This window comes from Suillus plorans (genome assembly GCF_016647745.1).
Source record: "Suillus plorans strain S12 chromosome Unknown HD556scaffold_8, whole genome shotgun sequence".
In the NCBI taxonomy this organism is placed as follows: Eukaryota; Fungi; Basidiomycota; class Agaricomycetes; order Boletales; family Suillaceae; genus Suillus; species Suillus plorans.
In genome coordinates, this window is record NW_024537392.1 from 478,033 (window position 1) to 497,963 (window position 19,931).

At 49.7% G+C, this 19,931-nt stretch overlaps 6 protein-coding genes across 6 annotated transcripts; 3 read left to right on the forward strand and 3 right to left on the reverse strand.

The window, feature by feature from the left end:
* Positions 1-243: 243 nt before the first annotated feature.
* On the forward strand, positions 244-3,354 carry HD556DRAFT_966913 (YT521-B-like domain-containing protein). Its single transcript, XM_041312151.1, has 8 exons — positions 244-617; positions 674-813; positions 955-2,103; positions 2,154-2,317; positions 2,368-2,404; positions 2,459-2,577; positions 2,627-2,765; positions 2,815-3,354. The coding sequence occupies exons 1-8, from the start codon at positions 347-349 to the stop codon at positions 3,148-3,150; spliced, it is 2,355 nt and encodes a 784-aa protein (XP_041164625.1). The 5' UTR covers positions 244-346; the 3' UTR covers positions 3,151-3,354.
* Positions 3,355-4,987, reverse strand: HD556DRAFT_966914 (uncharacterized protein). The gene has a single exon (XM_041312152.1). It carries the CDS (start codon positions 4,780-4,782, stop codon positions 3,559-3,561), a length of 1,224 nt encoding a protein of 407 aa, XP_041164626.1. The 5' UTR covers positions 4,783-4,987; the 3' UTR covers positions 3,355-3,558.
* HD556DRAFT_1502447 (TIM-barrel-protein domain-containing protein) lies at positions 4,945-6,060 on the forward strand (the record flags this gene model as incomplete). The annotated part of the gene is made up of 3 exons (XM_041308976.1): positions 4,945-5,139; positions 5,187-5,840; positions 5,898-6,060. The coding sequence occupies 3 exons, from the start codon at positions 4,945-4,947 to the stop codon at positions 5,916-5,918; spliced, it is 870 nt and encodes a 289-aa protein (XP_041164627.1). The 3' UTR covers positions 5,919-6,060.
* Positions 6,061-7,054: 994 nt separating this feature from the next.
* On the reverse strand, positions 7,055-9,255 carry HD556DRAFT_1340602 (ATP2, beta subunit of the F1 sector of mitochondrial F1F0 ATP synthase). Its single transcript, XM_041302068.1, has 6 exons — positions 8,875-9,255; positions 8,213-8,776; positions 7,832-8,150; positions 7,448-7,781; positions 7,232-7,399; positions 7,055-7,180 (listed from the first exon to the last, which is right to left on the reverse strand). Exons 1-6 carry the CDS (start codon positions 9,044-9,046, stop codon positions 7,115-7,117), a joined length of 1,623 nt encoding a protein of 540 aa, XP_041164628.1. The 5' UTR covers positions 9,047-9,255; the 3' UTR covers positions 7,055-7,114.
* Positions 9,256-11,829: 2,574 nt separating this feature from the next.
* On the reverse strand, positions 11,830-16,487 carry HD556DRAFT_967441 (uncharacterized protein). Its single transcript, XM_041312155.1, has 12 exons — positions 16,293-16,487; positions 16,070-16,246; positions 15,925-16,005; positions 15,664-15,870; positions 15,564-15,614; positions 15,314-15,509; positions 15,118-15,258; positions 14,224-15,062; positions 13,501-14,097; positions 12,329-13,439; positions 12,154-12,262; positions 11,830-12,089 (listed from the first exon to the last, which is right to left on the reverse strand). Exons 1-12 carry the CDS (start codon positions 16,398-16,400, stop codon positions 11,948-11,950), a joined length of 3,759 nt encoding a protein of 1,252 aa, XP_041164629.1. The 5' UTR covers positions 16,401-16,487; the 3' UTR covers positions 11,830-11,947.
* Positions 16,488-16,943: 456 nt separating this feature from the next.
* On the forward strand, positions 16,944-18,627 carry HD556DRAFT_1430234 (WD40-repeat-containing domain protein; the record flags this gene model as incomplete). Its single annotated transcript, XM_041304890.1, has 8 exons — positions 16,944-16,978; positions 17,040-17,199; positions 17,260-17,560; positions 17,625-17,802; positions 17,857-17,953; positions 18,006-18,137; positions 18,193-18,294; positions 18,340-18,627. The coding sequence occupies 8 exons, from the start codon at positions 16,944-16,946 to the stop codon at positions 18,625-18,627; spliced, it is 1,293 nt and encodes a 430-aa protein (XP_041164630.1).
* Positions 18,628-19,931: the final 1,304 nt, after the last annotated feature.

Sequence of the window (19,931 nt, forward strand, 5' to 3'; positions counted from 1 at the left end):
GTAGCACATGCAGTGCCGTCGACTCTGTTAGATGCGACAATCCTAAACACTTATTGCTAATCCTACGTACCTTACTATATCACGGTACAGCTGTGTGCTGTGCTAATGCAATGCAATACAACGAACGATTTTTGCAATGAGTCGAATATATAAGGAACATGATATGTGGACGTGCGGTGTCACAGCTTTCATAGAGCGTATGAGAAGTTCGGACTCTAGTCGGTAACTCACCCACGTTTTCCATTCTTCTTCTTTCTCTTGTGATTCCTGCTAGATCGCTTTGATCAGTACCTACTCTGGTCAGTCTGTCCAGTTAAGACATCAGCAGACGTAAAAATCATCGCCGATGTCATCGCAGGGGACACATCAGATTTCCCCTCCTCTCGTACCAGCCTCTCCTCCTTTAACTGGTGGCGTCCGGCGTCATCATACGATCTCAGCGTCATCTCGTGCAGCGAGGGCTGGCGCCCGTGCTGTCATTTCTGAAGAAACACAGGAGCAACAACTGTGGAATGATGATGAGCCCGTCGACGAGGATTGGGTTGGTGGAGTTGGCGCGGTGGGAGAGAAAACAGTCTCATTGCACCGACAAAGCTCTCTCCCCACCAAGTATAAGGGTATGTGAAAGTTACATTAGATCCCTGCTCACAGCTTACCGTTATATTCCCTCCAGCCTTCCATGGGCAGAAAGGCTCACGACAGGCGGGGAATCTCACCCCAAGGACTATGAATAGTTTGTCCGCTATCGCAGGTCACGAAGGCGACGAAGAAGACTGGGAGAGTGAAATGAGAGGGCTCCAGAATGACGACGAAGTGAGTCACTGCTTAATTTACATCTACATCCTCCACGCCACTGGTGATCATTTGAATTCCACCTCATGGATAGTCCAATATTGGACTTGCTACACGTCTCATCTCCGTTGTCAACTTTTATGCTCACCTGTCTTTTCCCAGCACGACATGTCCAACTCTGAGTCTGCCCAGCATCAACACGTCGTTGACGCCCAATCCCAGCCGTCTACGGGCAATCCATCCCCTCTATCACCTCAATATTCAACTTCGCACGTCCCTTCCCCACCTCCCGCCGGGTCAGGCGTGCGGCGCCATCAGAGCCTGACTTATGGGGCTCAGAGTGGTGTCAGGCAAATGACCTCTTCGGGGCTCAAGCGTGCTGGGACTGTTCAAGGAAGTGGACGTCATCCCTCAGTCGGACATAGCCCCAGCCCCCCACATGGAGAGGAGGAGTACATCGAGGAACAGGAGCTTGTCAATCCTTACGAAGACGAGTCCTACTATGGCCCCCTTTCCCCTGCGCCCGGCCAACAGCAGCAGCAATATGCTGTACAAGGACAATATCCAACAAGCCCTATGGGGCGGTCCTCTCCATGGAACGCACCCAACACTGGGGAGTGGCGGACCCCTGGCGGATCATTTTCCGCGGCAGGAAATCCTGATGACCTCACGCGTGCTCTGTCCAGCCTCGAAATCAACAACAATATCTATGTCAGTAATATGGGATATCAAGCAGGACAATCTGCCCATCCTCCTCGGTTCCAACCCACTCATCCACCCCCCGCCCTTTCCCCTGGTATGCGCTCGGGAAACATTCAGGGCGCCGGTAACAGCTCTCGCAAATTGCAGTTGAACACTGATCTTGATGGGCGTAAGACCCCAACTGCGCAGCCCGGACCAACGCCTGTCAACGTCCCCGTGTACGCCCAGTCCGTTGGGGCTCAACAACAAATGCATCAATCGCGCGCTGGTCCCATGAACGACGCTGAACGTGCAATGACTGCCACCGGTACTACGTCTTGGGAGCAAAAGGAGAAGCTTGGCCAACGCGCTTCTAACCCCAACCTGAACTACCGATACAATCAGGGTCAAAAAAGCAACATCCCTAATGTACCATCCATTCCTTCGCAGTATCTTAATCAACAAAGCGGTCAAGCTCCGCGAATGGGGAATTCCTTTGGCCAAGGACAGACACAAAGTGAGAACAACGCCCAACCCGTTCCCGGGTTCGTCAACACTCCGGTGGACGTTCCGACCCTGATTGCTGGAAAAGGTTACAATCCGCCCAATTTCGATGTTCGTCCTGGTTTTGTACGTTTTCATTGCTTTTGAAATCACTACCTTAATTAAAGACTGCCTAGGCCCGCTATTTTGTCATCAAGTCATACACGGAAGATGATGTTCACAAATCTCTGAAATACGAGATATGGAGTTCTACTGATCCCGGCAACAAGAGACTTGACAAGGCCTTCAAAGAATGTGGTGGGAGGGGTCCCATCTACCTTTTCTTCAGCGTGAATGCCAGGCAAGTGAGTTGGTGATTCATTGCTAACATTTGCTCACTTTCACCCCCAGCGGACATTTTTGCGGAATGGCGGAAATGTTAACTCCAGTGTGTATGCTTTACTCCCGGAATTCCAAAGTTCATATTTCTTCTTCCCTGTAGGTGGACTACACAAGAAGCAGTACGGTATGGGCATCCGACAAATGGAAAGGTGTGTTCAAAGTGCGATGGATCTTCGTTCGTGATATTCCGAACGCCAATTTGAGGCACATCCGCTTGAAGTGAGCTGCCACACTAACAGCGATGCTTGTATGCTTACCGTTTGGTCAGTAACACTCAAGAACGCAAGCCAGTGACAAACTCCCGAGACACCCAGGAGCTGTTACCTGAAGCTGGTCAAGAAATGCTCCGTATCTTCCACACCCACCCTGCGAGGACTTCTCTGCTGCAGGACTTTGCCTTTTACGAGGTGCGTAATGGAGATTTGACATTTGGGTTGGTGTTCATATCGCTAGCAGCTTCAAGCGATGCAGAAGATGCAGGTAAATCAGCAACAACAAGGGGGAACACCCGATGGTCCCACACCACCATCACAATCTCCTCCCCCACAACAGGCTATGTTCTCGATGAACATGGCAAACATGGCGAACACCCCTGCTATGTACGGCGCAATGTCGCCGGCCATGGGTGGTGCTTTGTCTCCGCATTTGCTCTCTATGCAAATGGGGATGGGCATGATGAGCCCACCCTTCGGTATGCAGCAAACTCAGGCCATGCACCAGAGTGTCATGCGTCACCCCAGCCCTGGTCCCCCTGGACAGAACTTCATGGGTATGGGCAGTGTGCCCTACTAAAGCTAGCGTCTTCACGATTTCATGACCTTTCCCTCTCCTCCTGCAGAGGAATGCCAAAAGCTCCTCCATCACTAACATTGGATATAGATTTCTATGTTTTGCACCGAATGTCTTCCTAGTCTGTATATCCGTCAGTATGTTGAGTATCTCCATCTCTCCATCTCTCCATCTTTCTCTTTCTCGTTCAATAATGTAACCATAGCCTCTCTTGCCTCCCTTGTCGCACATTCACCAGGACCGGATATGCTACACTACAGCTGTACAACGGCCATGGACATGGGACTTTGAATGGACGTGGATATCTGCTTGTTCGCTACATTGTAACTGTTTTGCCTGCTATTCCCTATCTATATTACACTGGTATTGCAGAAGTCGAGAATTTCATTGCTATTTCCACCATATTACAATCTACTGTCTGTCCGCCTGCAATAGCTCGTGCAATGCTAGGGCGACCCTCAATGCGAAAGAAGGGTTATTGATATCCACATCAAGCTCTTCCACTGGACACGACAAACCACTCTTTAGTGCATCCAGCAGAGCACCATCCGCTTCAACATCGCGAAATGGACCTTTGTCTTTGTCGATACCCGAGAAACCTTGCAAGGGCAGGATAACGCGTGTCTTGTTGGTGGGGGCTCCCTTCAGCTTTTCTGCCATGATCTGACCGAGCTTTGAGCATTCCTCGCGAGAGGTGCGCATCAGAGTGACTGAAGAGTTGTGATGACAGAATAGTCGCCCCTGGAACTGTTTCGGAATGGTGTCCACTGATCCGAAGTTTACCATATCCAAGGCTCCCACCGACACCACCTGTGGAACACCACACCTTGCTGCTGCCTCAAGGCGGTGAGGACCAGCAGTGAGTATGCCACCCACTAGTTCATCCGCAAGCTCAGTAGTAGTGATGTCAAGGACCCCAACAAAGCGGCCCTCGCGGATGAGTCTCTCCATTGCTAATCCTCCAGTCCCTGTGGCATGGAATGCCACTACAGAGTACCCCAGCTCCTCCAGCTTCTGGGTAGCTACCTGCACACAGGGAGTGGTCAAGCCAAACATGCTGACTGCAATAGTCGGGCGTGATGACTTCAAATCCACACGAATAAGAGAACGTTTCGCCATCCCTGAGATAGCATGTGCTGCATTTCCTAGGATGACTTCTAATATTGGGTTCATGCCGGCGACGTCGACGACAGAATGCATCATTGTGATATCTGTTTCACCCACATAGTGGGCAACGTTCCCCGACGCCATAGTGGACACCATCAGCTTAGGAAAGCCGATGGGTAAGGCATCTCGGAACGCTTTCGTGCAGACGCTCGTATTACCCGAGCCTCCCGCGCCGATGACCCCTGCGATACTCTGAGTTGAGTGTAAACGTGCTAGAAGCTGCGTTAAGGCGATGGTCATAGTCTCCAGGGTTTCTCCGCGGGAAGATGCATCATGAACAATGGTTGTACGTTCTTTCAATACATCTGAGCGGAGAATGTCGATGTCCCGCAAATCAGACGGATGATATGACCCGATGTCGATCAGGATAGCATCGCAGACGGCAGTTGACTGAATAGTGCGTTTAAGGAAGAGAAGAGCCTCTAACTTGGTGTCGCAGGTACCTATAACTGCGACAGTGGGTAGCATCGTTGACGTAGATCACGGTCTGGGAGATCTTTGAAAGTTGGCATAACACGCTTTAGTACGAGCCTGGGTGCCGTCCCGGATTATGTCATACATGTGGATGCAAGACGGAGCTCGTTTTACTCGTGGAAAAATGCGGGGCACTATTCTCGTCAGAGGTCTACAATGACGGAGAAAGTGACGTCGAAACGGCAGCAGGTGCTAAAGCGGTTGAGGGATAACATCAGCCGAGGGGTGGCGATTGTGGGCGGAGGTGCAGGGGTTGGGCTAAGTGCAAAGATACAAGAGGCGGGAGGAATTGACCTCATTATCCTATACAACTCGGGTCGTTATCGGATGGCTGGCCGAGGGTCCTTGGCAGTGCGTAGTCTCTATCTCCGCAGAAAACCAGCTGATTGATTGTTTAGGGCCTGATGCCTTACGGCGACGCGAATGCCATCATGCTAGAAATGGCCCGTGAGACTCTGACCATCGTGAAAGATACGGCAGTCTTAGCAGGGATATGCGGAACGGACCCATTTCGGGATATGCCACAGCTGCTGAAGGAAGTCAAAGACCTGGGCTTTACCGGAGTCCAGAACTTCCCTACAGTTGGCCTCATTGATGGTGTATTTCGACAGAACCTGGAGGAAACAGGAATGAGTTATGAGAAGGAGGTTGAAATGATCCGAATGGCACACGAACTCGATCTGCTGACGACACCATACGTCTTCAACGTGGACGAGGCCGAACGAATGGCGAGGGCGGGAGCTGATGTCATCGTAGCTCATATGGGCCTCACGACGAGCGGAACTATTGGTGCCAAAACTGCGTTGGCCCTCGATGATTGCGTGGTCCGGATCAAGAGGATTCTGGACGCAGCTGTGAAGATCAAACCAGAAATCATAGTTCTTTGCCACGGCGGTCCTATTGCCACCCCACCAGACGCAAAATATGTCATTGAAAGGGTTCCCGGCATTCATGGCTTCTTTGGTGCTAGTTCGCTCGAGCGGCTGCCAGTCGAGTCCGCCATGAAGGAAGTTGCTCGGGAATTTAAAGCAATCGGTTTACCTTCCCGTCTGGTAAGAATAACAAAACCATATTCGAGTATCAGGACTGACCATGATCCGACAGTAAAGCACACGATGACCGTGTTATAGATACGCTAGACCGTTGTCAAACTATTGAGGTGGCTGGCCGCTGCTGACAGGGGACGCCTGCAGTAGCACTGGCACTAATAGATATTGAATTTGGCTGAGAAATGGTCCAGCGCTGACATGGCTTGTGAAATCAACAAGGTAAAACAAGCCAGTGACTTATAACTAGTGGCAAGCATCTGTTGACCGGTCGACACGTCACGCGTCGCCTCGTATCCATAATCCCATAGCTTTTGGCTCGAGTGCGTTCAAGTGGCCGACAAATTTTCGAAGTCAGAATGGCGCTCCTTTCAGACCGTCAAAAAGAAGAAATGTGCGTGAACCTGGCTCCAGAACATTTGTCTACTACTGATCATAACCGTGTGCTATCGATGTGGACATAAATCCATGCTAGTATGCTGTTGAATCTGCACAAATACGTTGTGAGTTGCTCGAGTTTCGTATGATAGATCTAAGAGACTGTCATCTCAGTAGACCACGCGTACAAAAGATCTGACTGACCTGTCTTAGCTTCTCCTGATACCGACAGCACGGTGGCGCTTTCATATCTCCTTGGCAACCTTTTTTTCAGATCGCTGAGCGATCCAGCAACTTTAGTATGGGTGCCCAGCGCTCTCGAATACCGAGCACAACCAGACTCTACTCCTTCGCATTTTCCTATCTCATCATCCACTTGTTTCCTCCAAGTCCGCACTTCTATCTGAGATTCAACAGTCTTGGTCAGGGTATGCTGTAATGTCTGCAGTTCATCTTCCAGGGTGGTTTGTGGTAAGCTGAGTTGAACATGGAGTGTTGGTAGAAGTTGGGTTCGGGCATTGAATATTGAGGTGTGTGTTTAATGTTGATGATAGCGCGTTGGCGACCATTTCGAGCCCGAGTCACGCGTCCACACTACCGTGACGCGCCGCAAGCATGTGGTTGATGGATCCAATGAAATGCACGAGCCTTCAGGACAAAAATACCTGGTCATACATGCTCAATGTTCATCCACCGACCTGGGCCTACTGTCCTATCCTAGTACACTGACATGCACAAACTCAGTGCTAACCCTAAGGCCTAAGCTATAGAAACAAAGTAAAGCACTGCACACATCCTGCCGGAAGCACAATATGGAGATGATATCTTTAATCCATAGACTAGCTCTATTCTACGTGGATAGCAGCAATATACGATAAGTAGAGCGAGTACATATGTCTCATCTAGTTGCCACTTATCTCCTTGGCGAGCTGCTCAGCCTTGGACTTGACATCCTCGATTGTGCCGGCCTGTTCAACGCGTCAACAAATTCCACATCAAATTTATGTATGTGTGCGTACCATGTAGAATGCAGACTCAGGCAAGTTATCGTGTGTACCAGCAAGGATCTCCTTGAAAGAGCGGATGGTGTCCTTCAAAGGTACGAGCTTGCCTTCATAACCCGTGAAGACCTGTGCAACCTGGAAGGGTTGCGACATGAAACGCTGAATCTTACGAGCACGCTCGACCTAGTCTGCGTCAGCATTGAGCATTACTTTTGTCTTTGTATCACTGACCGTTAACTTGTCTTCTTCTGACAACTCATCCATACCCAGAATGGCAATAATATCCTGTAGAGACTTGTAGTCCTGAAGAATCTTCTGGACGGCGGTGGCAACCTCGTAATGTTCCTGACCAACAATACGAGGGTCAAGCATACGTGATTTGGAGTCGAGGGGGTCGACAGCGGGGTAGATACCAAGCTCGGCAATACCACGCGACAGCACAGTGGTAGCGTCCAAGTGAGCGAAAGTGGTGGCAGGAGCAGGATCAGTCAAGTCATCAGCGGGCACGTAGACGGCTTGCACTGAAGTGATTGAACCCTTCTTAGTGGTAGTAATGCGCTCTTGCCTACATTGAAGGTCAAATCAATACTACAGTGAACACACTAGTGCACATACATGCCACCCATGTCGGTCGAGAGTGTAGGTTGGTAACCGACGGCGGAGGGGATACGACCAAGCAGAGCAGACACTTCGGAACCAGCCTGAGTGAAGCGGAAGATGTTGTCGATGAAGAGTAGCACATCCTGGCCTTCTTCGTCACGGAAGTACTCAGCGATAGTGAGGCCAGTAAGCGCCACACGAGCACGTGCACCAGGGGGCTCGTTCATTTGACCAAAGACGAGAGCCACCTTGGAGTCACCCTCGAGGTTGATAACACCAGTCTCAATCATTTCATGGTACAAATCATTACCCTCGCGAGTACGTTCGCCAACACCTATTAAACAAAGGAAATAAGCTCTTGATCCGACCAAAAGAAAAAGAAAAAGTTTAACCAACCGCAGAAAATGGAGAAACCACCATGGGCTTTGGCAACATTGTTGATAAGCTCTTGAATCAACACAGTCTTACCGACACCAGCACCACCGAAAAGACCAATTTTACCACCACGGGCGTAAGGAGCAAGAAGGTCGACGACCTTGATACCAGTCTCCAAAACCTCAGCAGTGGTTGATTGATCAACAAATGGAGGAGGGTCGGCGTGGATTGGCGAGAGTTTGACACCCTTTATAGGACCACGCTCATCAATGGGTTCACCGATGACGTTCATGATGCGGCCGAGAGTTGCGGTGCCGACAGGAATTTGAATAGGAGCACCGGTGTCGACTACCCTTTGGCCACGGACGAGACCCTCGGTACCGTCCATAGCGATGGTACGGACGGAGTTCTCGCCGAGATGCGATGCGACCTCGAGGACAAGACGACCACCGTGGAAATCCTGAACCTCCAGTGCGTTGAGAATAGGTGGAAGAGCATCGGTCTCAAACTGAACGTCGACGACGGCACCAATGACGGTTTTCACAGTCCCAGCAGCTCCCTTCGCTTCCGTTGCATATGTCCGTGCTATAACCCGAGTTCATCCGGTTCAAATAGAATGACGCGAAAAAAGCGAGAAAAACTCAGTAAGTAGTAGAGATAACAATCCCAGACTTGAAACTGACCATACTGCACTGATGCACGCGAAGGACGAACAGCTGTGTTTTGTTTTTGGGAGGAGGAAGGAACGGCAACCCGCGACAAAGAATAAGCAGCGGTGTTAATGAACCGGCTTGTGTTTTTTGCACTGTTGGCCGCTCTCCGTGAGAGGCGGGTGACGCCGCGGGTGGTAAGCATTCTGGTGAGCGACGACGACGACGACGGCGACAGATGTAAGGTTGCGAGAAATACTTACCCGACACACTCATTCCCAAACGTGCAAAATTCAACTTCCGTCCAAAGCTCCGCCCTCGGCACCAGCAAACGTTCCTAATGGATGACTTTGTGTAGGATTTAGAAGCGTCTTCAATACTTTCAACCTTCCTGTGCCGATAAGCCGATGTCATCTTATTAGGCAATCGAACGATATTTTCACATTCCGCCTGTCAAAGATAGACTGCCTCATAGACGGGCTGGTCACCAGTCTATGTCAAAGAAGGGTCCCAATACATGTACAGCTGGATTCGTGGTATGTTTCATTCTCCAGAGTATCATGCAATACATCCATATAGTGCTCGTTTCAAATGAGTCACGGTTTGAAGATAATTTCTCTTCCAAAATTCAGCCGAAACACCGCCGATAAGGTTTAGACAGAAATCTAGGACTACGGAAAGTCGACCAATATAGTCTTCAAGTCGAGTACTATCATATTGCCGAACTCACGATCGTACGGCTCTGGGTCGATGGCGTTTACATATTTGCACATACAATACGAGCTTCAAGTTGCGGTCGGGGAATCTGGGGGCGGCTGTTGGGAGATCGATGTATGTCTTTTTGACGACCTCCAAATTGCAATGAATCCATCTGGTTTATGATAGAATAGTCGCCCCTGGAACTATTTTGCAACGGTGTCCGCCGATCCGAAGGGCACACCGTCTGTGGAATACCACATCTTGCTGCTGCCTCAAGGCGATGAGGACCAGAAGTGAGTACGCCGCCCGTTAATTCATCCGCTAGTTCAGTGGTGGTGATGTCAAGCACCCCAACAAAGTGGCTCTCGCGGACGAGACTCTCCATTGCTAAACCCCCAGCACTTCAAGTTGTGGCATGGAATGTCACTACAGGGTATCACAGCTCCTCCAGCCAGCCACCTGCACAGAGAGTGGTCAAGCCAAACATGCTGACTGCAATAGTCAGGCGTGTCAAAGACTTGGGCTTCACCGAAGTCTAGAACTTCCCTACATTTGACCTCATTGACGGTGTATTTCGACAGAACCTGGAGGAAACAGGAATAAGCTATGAGTTGAAATGATCCGAATGGCACACGAATTCGATCTCCCGACGGCTCCATACGTCTTCAACGCGGATGGGGCGGGGCGGAAGCTGATGTTATCGTAGCTCATATGGGCCTCACGACGAGCGGTACTATTGGTGTCAAAACTGCGTTGCCCCTCGATGATTGCGAAGATTCTGGACGCAGCTGTGAAGATCAAACCAGAAATCATAGTTCTTTGCCACGGCGGTCCCATGGCCACTCCATCAGACGCAAAATATGACATCGAAAGGGTTTCAGGCATTCATGGCTTCTTTGGTGCTAGTTCGCTCGAGCGGCTGCCAGTCGAGTCCGCCATGATGGAAGTTGTTCAGGAATTTAAAGCAATCCGTTTACCTGCCCGCTTGGTAAGAATAACAAAACCATGTTCCATATTCGAGTATCAGGACTGACCATGACCCGACAGTAGTTAACACACGATGGCCATTGGCCGTGTTATAAATGTTGTTGACCGTTGTCAAACTATTGAGGTGGCTGCTGACCGGGGACGTCTGCAGTGACACTGCATACGATAGCATTCATAGATATTGATCAGACAGCTGAGAACTGATCCAGCACTAGTATATATCAGATATACCACAGTCATAATGCAGGTTGAAAATGTGTGATAAACTAATAACAACCTCAGTACTGGTGGTGAGAGACGCGACTTGAGATCTCCCAGTGAAAATCGACCAGAATCAGGCCGATACGCATGTAGACAGATGTCTAACCACAAATACAAATCTAAGAAATTCCAGACAGCAAAACTCTAATTTTGTGCAAAACGCAAAGAATCTTCGCAAAGGAAAAAAAAATGCAAACATTGTCAGACTTCGATCGCGTAGTCTGCAACTGCGTGACGAACTTTTGCATATGCACACGTTCAATGCAGCATGTGTGTATTCAAACACGTATGATACGAATCGCGTGTAGTGCGTGACACGACATACAAGGGAATCATAACGAAGACAAAGCAGCCTCCTGTTCCCGACACGTATGCCAAGACATGCCATGCGCGAGACGACTCAAATCGAACTGCAAGGCATGATTGGGTATCACCAGCGTGTTTCCTGGGGCATACACCACCGGGTGCAAAATGGGTGAGATCCAGAGAAGAAGGCGTCCGTCGGGACCTACAACCCATCCATCCTCGTTCGCAACAACAGAGACTGGGGTTGAGGGATCCTGGAGAAAGGAAGAAGCGGAATGAAGAGCGTGGGATGGGTCAGATGAAAAGCATACTGCAGGCGGGTGGGGCTGGTTAAGAAATTCTATATCCCACACACGGATGATCTTGTCTTCTGAACCAGATACAATGCGTTTACCGTCGGGGGAGATTGCGACAGACAGAACGCTTCCGGTGTGCCCTTGGAAAGGGGATCCACTCCCTGGCCAGTCTTCATATCCCACACCCGGATCGTCTTGTCATTGGAACCGGACGCAATATGGTGCCCATTTCGTGAGATCGCGACAGCGCGAACATAGTCGGTGTGCCCTCGGAGAGGGGTGCCCAATGTCTTGCCAGTCCCAATATCCCACACACAGATAGTTCTGTCATCTGAACCAGACACAACATATTTTGCATCCGGTGACACTGCGACAGACTGAACCCAGTCAGAATGTCCTTCAAGAGGAGCGCCTACTGCCTCACTACTCCATATCCCACACCCTCATTGTTTTGTCAGCTGAACCAGATACTACGCGATTTCCATCCGGCGAGATTGCGACGGACTGAACCCAGTTAGTGTGATCTTTGATAGGAGTACCAGATGCATTGCCGGTTGCTACATCCCACACCCGGACTGTATTGTCCCGTGAACCTGAAACGATGTGATGTCCATCCGGCGAGATCGCAGTAGAGTTGACCACGTCAGTATGGCCTTGAAGAGGTGCCCCCAAAACCTTGCCAGTCCCAATATCCCACACCTGAATGCTTCTATCAGCTGAACCAGACACAATGCACTTCCCGTCCGACGAAATTGCAACTGACTGAACAGATTCAGTGTGCCCTTGGAGAGGGGCAACTAATGCCTTGCCAGTCTCTATATCCCACACTCGAACCGTTTTGTCAGCTGAACCGGACACGATGCGATGTCCATCTGGCGAGATTGCAACGGAGTTAATGGAGCCAGTGTGGCTTTGAAAGGTAGTGACTGATGCCTTGCCTGTAATAGTGTCGGCATCCCACACCCGAATCGTCTTATCGTTTGAACCAGAGACTATGCAACTTCCATCCGACGAGACTGTGATAGATCGAATCCAGTCGCCGTGGCCTTGAAGAGGGGATCCTAATGCCAAGCCAGTCTTCGCATCCCACACTCGGATCGTCCGGTCGCCTGAACCAGACACAATATAATTTTCATTCGGCGAGAATACAACAGACCGAACAGGGCCCATGTGCCCTAAGAGGGGGGCACCCAATGCCTCGCCAGTCTCCATATCCCACACCCAAATCGTGCCGTCTTGTGAACCAGACGCAATGCATTTCCCATCCGGTGAGATTGCAACAGACCAAACAAGGTCAGTGTGACCTTGGAGAGGAGTACCCACTGCCTGGCCAGTCTTCATATCCCACACCCGGATCATCTTGTCATCTGAACCGGAGACGATGCGATGACCATCTGGGGAGACCGCAACAGTGTTGACGCACGAAGTGTGGCCTAGGAGAGGGGTCCCCACTGCCTTGCTAGTCTTCATATCCCACACTCTGATTGTCTTGTCATCTGAGCCCGATACTATGTGATTTCCATCCAGCGAGATTGCGACGGAACGAACCAAGTCAGTGTGCCCTGGAAGGGTACCCAATGGCTTGCTGGTTGCTACATCCCACACCCGGACTGTGTTGTCTGCTGAACCTGAAACGATGCGATGTCCATCCGGTGAGAATGCGACAGATGCAACATAGCCAGTGTGGCCTTGAAGAGGGGCACACAATGCCTCGCCAGTCTCTGTATCCCATATCTGGATTGTTCCATCGTATAAACCACATGCAATACGTTTTCTGTCTGGTGACATTGCAACCGAGTAAACTCCGACATTTGTGTGGATCGTCTTTTCCATCGGAGGCCAATTTTCGATATGGCCAGCAACAATGCGGGAGGTGTGAGGAAACTTTGCGGCGAACTTGCGAAATATTCTCGACTGCGTTGGAGCGAACAGTGGTAGAGCGGACAAGTATAAATGGGGAGTGCTGCATAAAATGGTGGTTGCGAAAGTGCGGATGAAACGCAGGGTATCCCTGATAGCGTCACTGACATGCGTAAACTCGGCATGACTCTACAACCACCTCACTACTCGTAAGAATTTGATGGGAAAAGAATGAGCTTGAGCTACGCACCGAAAACCAATTTGCAATACATGAGAGGGTCACTGCCGAGCCACTGAGGCTTCTCATCAGAGCCAGTGCTTCCAACCACCAAAGAAGGCGCTCTCCATCGAAGAAAGCCTCAACTTCCTTAGCTAGCGGTGATTCGAAGGACGTAGATCCGACATGAGTCCCCCAAAACCGACATGAATATGATAGTTCAGTCGGAATGGATTCTTTGACTCGTTTCTCCAAATCAGGGACGGAAGAGTTGGGCAAGTATGAATTCTCTAAAGAGCAGATGTTGAAGCGAAGCCCGCGCTCCGAGTCCATGACCCGAAGCGAGGCGAAGGCAAGATCTCTATGCGCCGCTGATGCATCAACAAAGAAGTCATGGCTCCGCAATTCATCTGTGAGGAAGTCGTAGAATGATGCGTGAAGGGGATGTATGGGAATATCAGAATCTGAGGTACCGGAGACAAGCGAGCCAAGGTGCCCCAAGAGCAACTTTACGTCGTAGCGGTCATCATCACATGGGAAACACTGCCGCATCGTGTTCAACACATTGATGGGAAGTGGTTCCGACGATGCAAGAATTTGACCCATTACGGACCGAAAGATAGGAATCGCCTCCTCATGCATGTGCGTTGGCATGATATCTGCCAAGATGCGTTGATACATCTCATCCAGAAGATGTACGCCTTTGGCAGATGTTTCAGAAATGTCGTGGAAACGGCGCGTCGGGCCTTGACTCACGATGTTCGTGCTCTTGATATATTCTGATGCGAGACGAGCCCATTCAAACAGGCCATCAGATTTCAGAGCTAGCGCCTTGAAGTGGGCATCGTTGAAAGTGTGACGCAGATCTTCTAGCCTGTGGGAGATATAAAGTTCGATGTCGAGTGCTGTGGACACAGGCGAGATGTCATCCAGGGAAATATGGCGAACATGTGGTGCAGCGTGCAGAGTATTGTGAATGTCTTCGAGGGGACGGGAAGTGACGAGGATGCGGAAGTCGGCTGGGAGTTCGGATAGTTGTGAAGTGGAAGTGTTTAATTTGCCAGCGAGTAGACGAAGAATCTGTTCCCGGGAATTAGCTTCACCACTCTCATCCAATGCCTCGATGACAATTAGGACGGGTGCAGCGATGGCTTTTGAGGCTATGCTTGTGGGACCGATGATTAGTTCCTGCCATTGTTTTGTGATATCTGGAGTGCGCTTGAGTCCGTTGTGATTGCGAACTGCCTGTGCCAAGGCTCGCCGCACGATAGGGTTGCAGTCCGCCAAATCGCTTGCGATGGTCGTGAATATTTTATTCTGAAGGCGCTCCGCCTGCCGAGTACGATCGAAGCAGAAGCATGAGCCGAGACCACCGTGTTCGATGTACCAGTTGGCTATTGTATGGGCGACAGCTGATTTACCCTTGCCTGCTGTGCCAGACAACCACAAGATGCGGGGAGCACCCTCCTCTGTGCTGCTGATCCAGTTCTGAATATCCTTCAGAAGGTCTTGCCGAGTATTTGGCAAACAACATTTAGACGTATTTAATCCTGCGCCCATTGCGTACTCCATGCCTACGAGGTCCAAACTCTCAGCTATGCCAATGATCGTGGAATGTCAGATGAGGTTCAAAGAAACCTGAAAACTGACTCATACCCATACGGTGGACGATCACAACGGTATCACGAGCCGCCCGGTCTCGGAATTGCTGCATGAGACTGCCGAGGACACTGCTGTAGTTCTGGATCGTGGCGTCCGTTTCATCGAAAACATGCTTGCCAAGTCTTATCCCTATACGAACAGGTAACATTGAGTCTGGGGGGACGACGCAGTGGGATCAACTTACAGGCGCTCTTCGTCTCAGAGTAATGGCTGATGAAATCAGCACACTCCAGCGTCTGCTGTGCTATCTTCCCATATATCGCTAGCATAGACTGAATCTTAGCCAATTCCTCCTCCTCCGTGATAAAAGTATAGACTTCAGATATCTTTGAGAGGAGAAGAGAAACAGCAACGTCACGGTCTGCCTGATCGAGAATCATCTGTTACCGAAACTTTGTCAACCTGCAACGGCGATGATTGAGTAAGAGGCCTACCTTGGATGCGCAAGTGAAGATGCTCAGTGCCACCTTCGCGTAGGGATGGACCTGCGCATGAATGTTAGTCACGTACAGAAGAGAGAGAGATAGTTTCTACATCTGCAATCGCGTTGGCGATGGAGTTGAATGCCTTCAACGGTTTGAGCAACACGGAGAACGTATCGACTGTATCAGAAACAGATGGTAGGTTGTTGGTCGCGGAAGAAGTATCTTGGAGTATTGTTGAGACGTGGCTGGCGCCTGCGAGACCTTTGTTAGCATTGGCGATTCTTTCGTTCACAAATTTCGGGTCGAGATGTTCGGCCTAAGTATAGACGTCAGCACATTGTCGAAAGAGACGGATGAGGATATTCCGAACTTCGTTAGTCGAGCTTACTTCTACAATCCCTGGATTGGAAGACTGCTCGCAATCTGGTTCGAGAGTGAGAGGGGTGAGATCCTGCAGAATCAATTAGTACCAATCACAGCACACGGGGCACATTCAGAGTTTAGATTACACTAACCTTAGTTGACTGAACAGGTTGGGCGTCCTGCAGGCTGGAACTTGCAGCCATGGGTTCAGGGTTTGGGGATTGTCGAGCGCTTCGAGCGAAGCGCCTGGTCACCTTGCCAAAGAGCTTGCAAACTGGGCCTGGGCGTCGTACATGAGATCCATTCCTCGAAGGTGAGAGAGAAGACGGCTGTAAAAATTAGAGATGATGTAGTTGCTAAGATGAGAATTCATACATCGTGACTGGCTGTCCTCCTGCCTCTCTCCTCTACCAAATGAGGGTTTGAATGACTTGGCTTCAGCTGCTTCCAGCTGTTCTTGCGAGGAGGATTGTGTTCATCCATCTAGTAAGTGAGAAAGATTGGTGGGTGTGCGTGATTTGGTGTAATGTAAGTGGGATGCGTGGTGGTAGCAAATAGGATCGACTGGCGTCTACATGTCTGCAATGAGAATTATTATTAATGATGAATGTTGGAAGCGCCCGTTATTGATTGCCAGCAGCCTGAACTATTAATATAGCATATTCCGAAGGGTGAAGCAGGTTAATCGGGCAAAAGGCCATCAGGAAACTTCACTGATGGGCTTACTAAGGTGCAAATACCGGAGCGACGTTAACGGTGTTCGACAAGTGACAATATAATTATTGCAAGTCAAGAGTCCAAGTCATCATGATGGGCCCGCCTTTATTTATTTGTACATGTTTAAGCCGCCCGACTCAGTATCGTCCATTCGCAGGTAAGCTTGAGAAATCAACAAGTCAAAACAAGACCTGGCCAGTGACTTGTCGAGTTGGACCACAGTACTAGTGACAACATTCGTTGACGCGTTGTATCCCATAGTTTTCAGCCCAAGTGCGTTAAAGCGGTTCACAAGTTTTTGAAGTCGGAATGGCGCTCCTTTCAGACCGTCAAAAAGAAGAACTGTGCGTGAACTGGGCTCCAGAATAATTGTCTACTACTGACCATGGCCGTGTATCGATGCAGACATAAATCCATGCTGGAGTACCTGCATACGAGCAATTTTACAGCAGCTTACAACGCGTTAAAGGAGGACACTGGGGTGGAGTATACACCAGATCCCAAGGCCAAGTATGCAGGTCTATTGGAGAAGAAATGGACCAGCGTTATACGGCTACAGAAGAAGGTACGTTCCGAGATGTGCATCTATCACCGTGTTGATGATCGAACACATGTTTCATTGCAGATCATGGATCTCGAGACCCGAAATGCATCTCTTCAAGAAGAACTATCCATTGCTCCATCAAAACGTGCTGCAATGCAAGCAGATTGGGTACCTCGCGCCCCCGCAGCACACGTGTTGACCGGCCACAGAGGTCACATCACACGCGTCGCTTTCCATCCACAATACTCGATATTGGCCTCTGCAAGCGAGGATGCAACAGTGAAGATATGGGACTGGGAAACAGGCGAGTTCGAACGGACATTAAAGGGACACCACCGTGCCGTCCATGATGTCGATTTTGATCACAAGGGACAATTGCTCGGTGAGTGACATGCACGTGTGTGCAAGCACCGCTGATGAGTCCATATCGGTGATGATGTTTACAGTGACATGTTCGTCTGACCTATTTATCAAGATATGGGACTCTGAAAATGAGTGGAAGAACACAAAGACACTATCAGGGCACGATCACTCGGTATCTTCAGTCCGATTTATGCCAGGAGATCAATATATCGTCAGTGCAAGTCGAGATAGCACAATTCGCGTTTTCGATGTTGCATCAACGTAGGAGTGCACTCCCGCATTTATTCAAGGGAGCTGACTTCACATATGATAAAGACATCTAGTACGAACGATCTCCGGTCATTCAGAATGGGTGCGTTGCGCGGTGCCCTCAGATGACGGCCGATTACTTGCAAGTGCGTCAAAAGACAAGGCAAGCCTTCATGTTTCGTTCAACAAACATCCTCTCATATTCGAGATTTCAGACTGCAAAACTATGGGATCCTCTGACGGGAGAATGCAAAGGAGAGCTAAGAGGGCATGATAATGAGCTAGAAACGGTTTGCTTTGCACCCGTGGCTGCATACGCCGCCATTCGTGAGCTTGCGGGCCTGCCAGTAAGACCAGATGATTATGAGCAGTGGTCACGTATCCTAAATCGTTCCCATTCAGAACGTGGGTTCCAAGGGTCCCGGGGCTTATGTTGCTACTGGATCCCGAGACAAGACCATCAAGCTTTGGGACGTTCAGAGCGGACAGATGATTAAGAACCTTGTATGCATACTCCCCTTTGCGCAGCTGCCTACTGATTTCCCCTAGCCCGGACATGACAACTGGGTGCGCGCACTTGTCTTCCACCCCTCTGGCAAGCTTCTTTTGTCGGCAGCGGATGACAAGACAATACGTGTGTGGGAGCTGTCCACAGGACGATGCATGAAGACTGTGGAGGCACATTCTCACTTTGTAGCAACGCTTGCATGGGGTCGGCAGAGGGTTTCCATGGCGAAAGCAAACGGTGCGGATGCAAAGGCTGGCGAAGCAGAAAAGCTTGTGAATGTTGTCGCGTCAGCTGGCGTTGACCAGATAATCAAGATATGGCTTCCATGATACATTCACTCAGAGAGCTTAAGCTACACTTTGAATTTTGGCAGTATATGCGCTTTCGTACTTCGTTTTCATTCTCTGCGAGGCCTTGGTGAGCCCTTGTACCTTCCTCATGAGTCTAGTGGCGGGAGCTGATATGCACTACTAGCTTGGCTACTTGGCACGGTGCATCGTACGACTCTCCTTACGACAAATCCATCACGATCATTCATTCACGAACTTTCTTCTTTCGCTCTCAAGATTCGGTTCCTTCAACATACCCATATTACTCCTATATATTCAGGTTGTAACAGCTGTACAAGATAAATTCGGGATCTTCGCAAACGGAACAGAATGACACGGCAATTAAACTATGTGCCGTCAAAACCACAATACTCGACATGGTATGACTGTCTTCGGGGCTCGCCAATGAGTTTGAACGTGGATCCGAACATCGTGTCGTTTTGGTTTTGTCAGAGCACACTATCGTCGACGAGTTTGATGCCACTGGAAGCACTTACCCTGGAAGAGTTCGGTGTCGGTGCCAAAACTGTCTTCAATGGCTAGGCCAGACATTCGAATGTCTTTCTTACCTCTACCGGCGATACGGCGGCCGTCTGGTCAAATGACATTTCAAATATACGCGCCTTTCTACCTCCAGGAGCTACTTCTTGCTTTTTGTATCCTGAACGATGGTATACTCTCACAGACACCCTTCCTGCTAACAATTCAGAGTGTATGACACTGAGCACAGTGCTGCGCGCTGGAAGTGGCCAATTGTTCTATTCGTCTTCTTTAGCCACACCTGGACTATTCCGTTCCACGATACACATTCAAATGTCTCACTGAAATATAACGATATTCGGCTATCTTGAACGATACTAGAACGCTCTTCTTTATTGTTACTTCACAGACCGGGATAGTTCCTTCCATCGCCCGCTGGCGAATGTTTCGATCCTCATCAACTAAGGTTCCTTCGCACCTTGCTGTGTAATGGTCAAAAGCTCTAGACAAAGGCTTTTGTCCCTAGAGTCCCTGTACTTTTTGCAAACAGCCGTAAGTGACGCTCAATTACCTACTCCTTCTTATCGATTCTGAGGCTGATTCTTTGTTATCGTTATTCGCCTTGTCGTCAGGGATATGCATAACCGAGGCGTCCGCCTTTTCATTGCCTTTCATACACAAAAGGAATACACAAATGAATTTTAATGCACCTTCACGGACATAGACGGACAGGAATATCTGTTTTACCAGGTGTCCTATGGGGAAACCGCGGCAGGTAGACAGGAACAAGAAACCTGGGCAATTTAAAAAATTTCAACACCTTA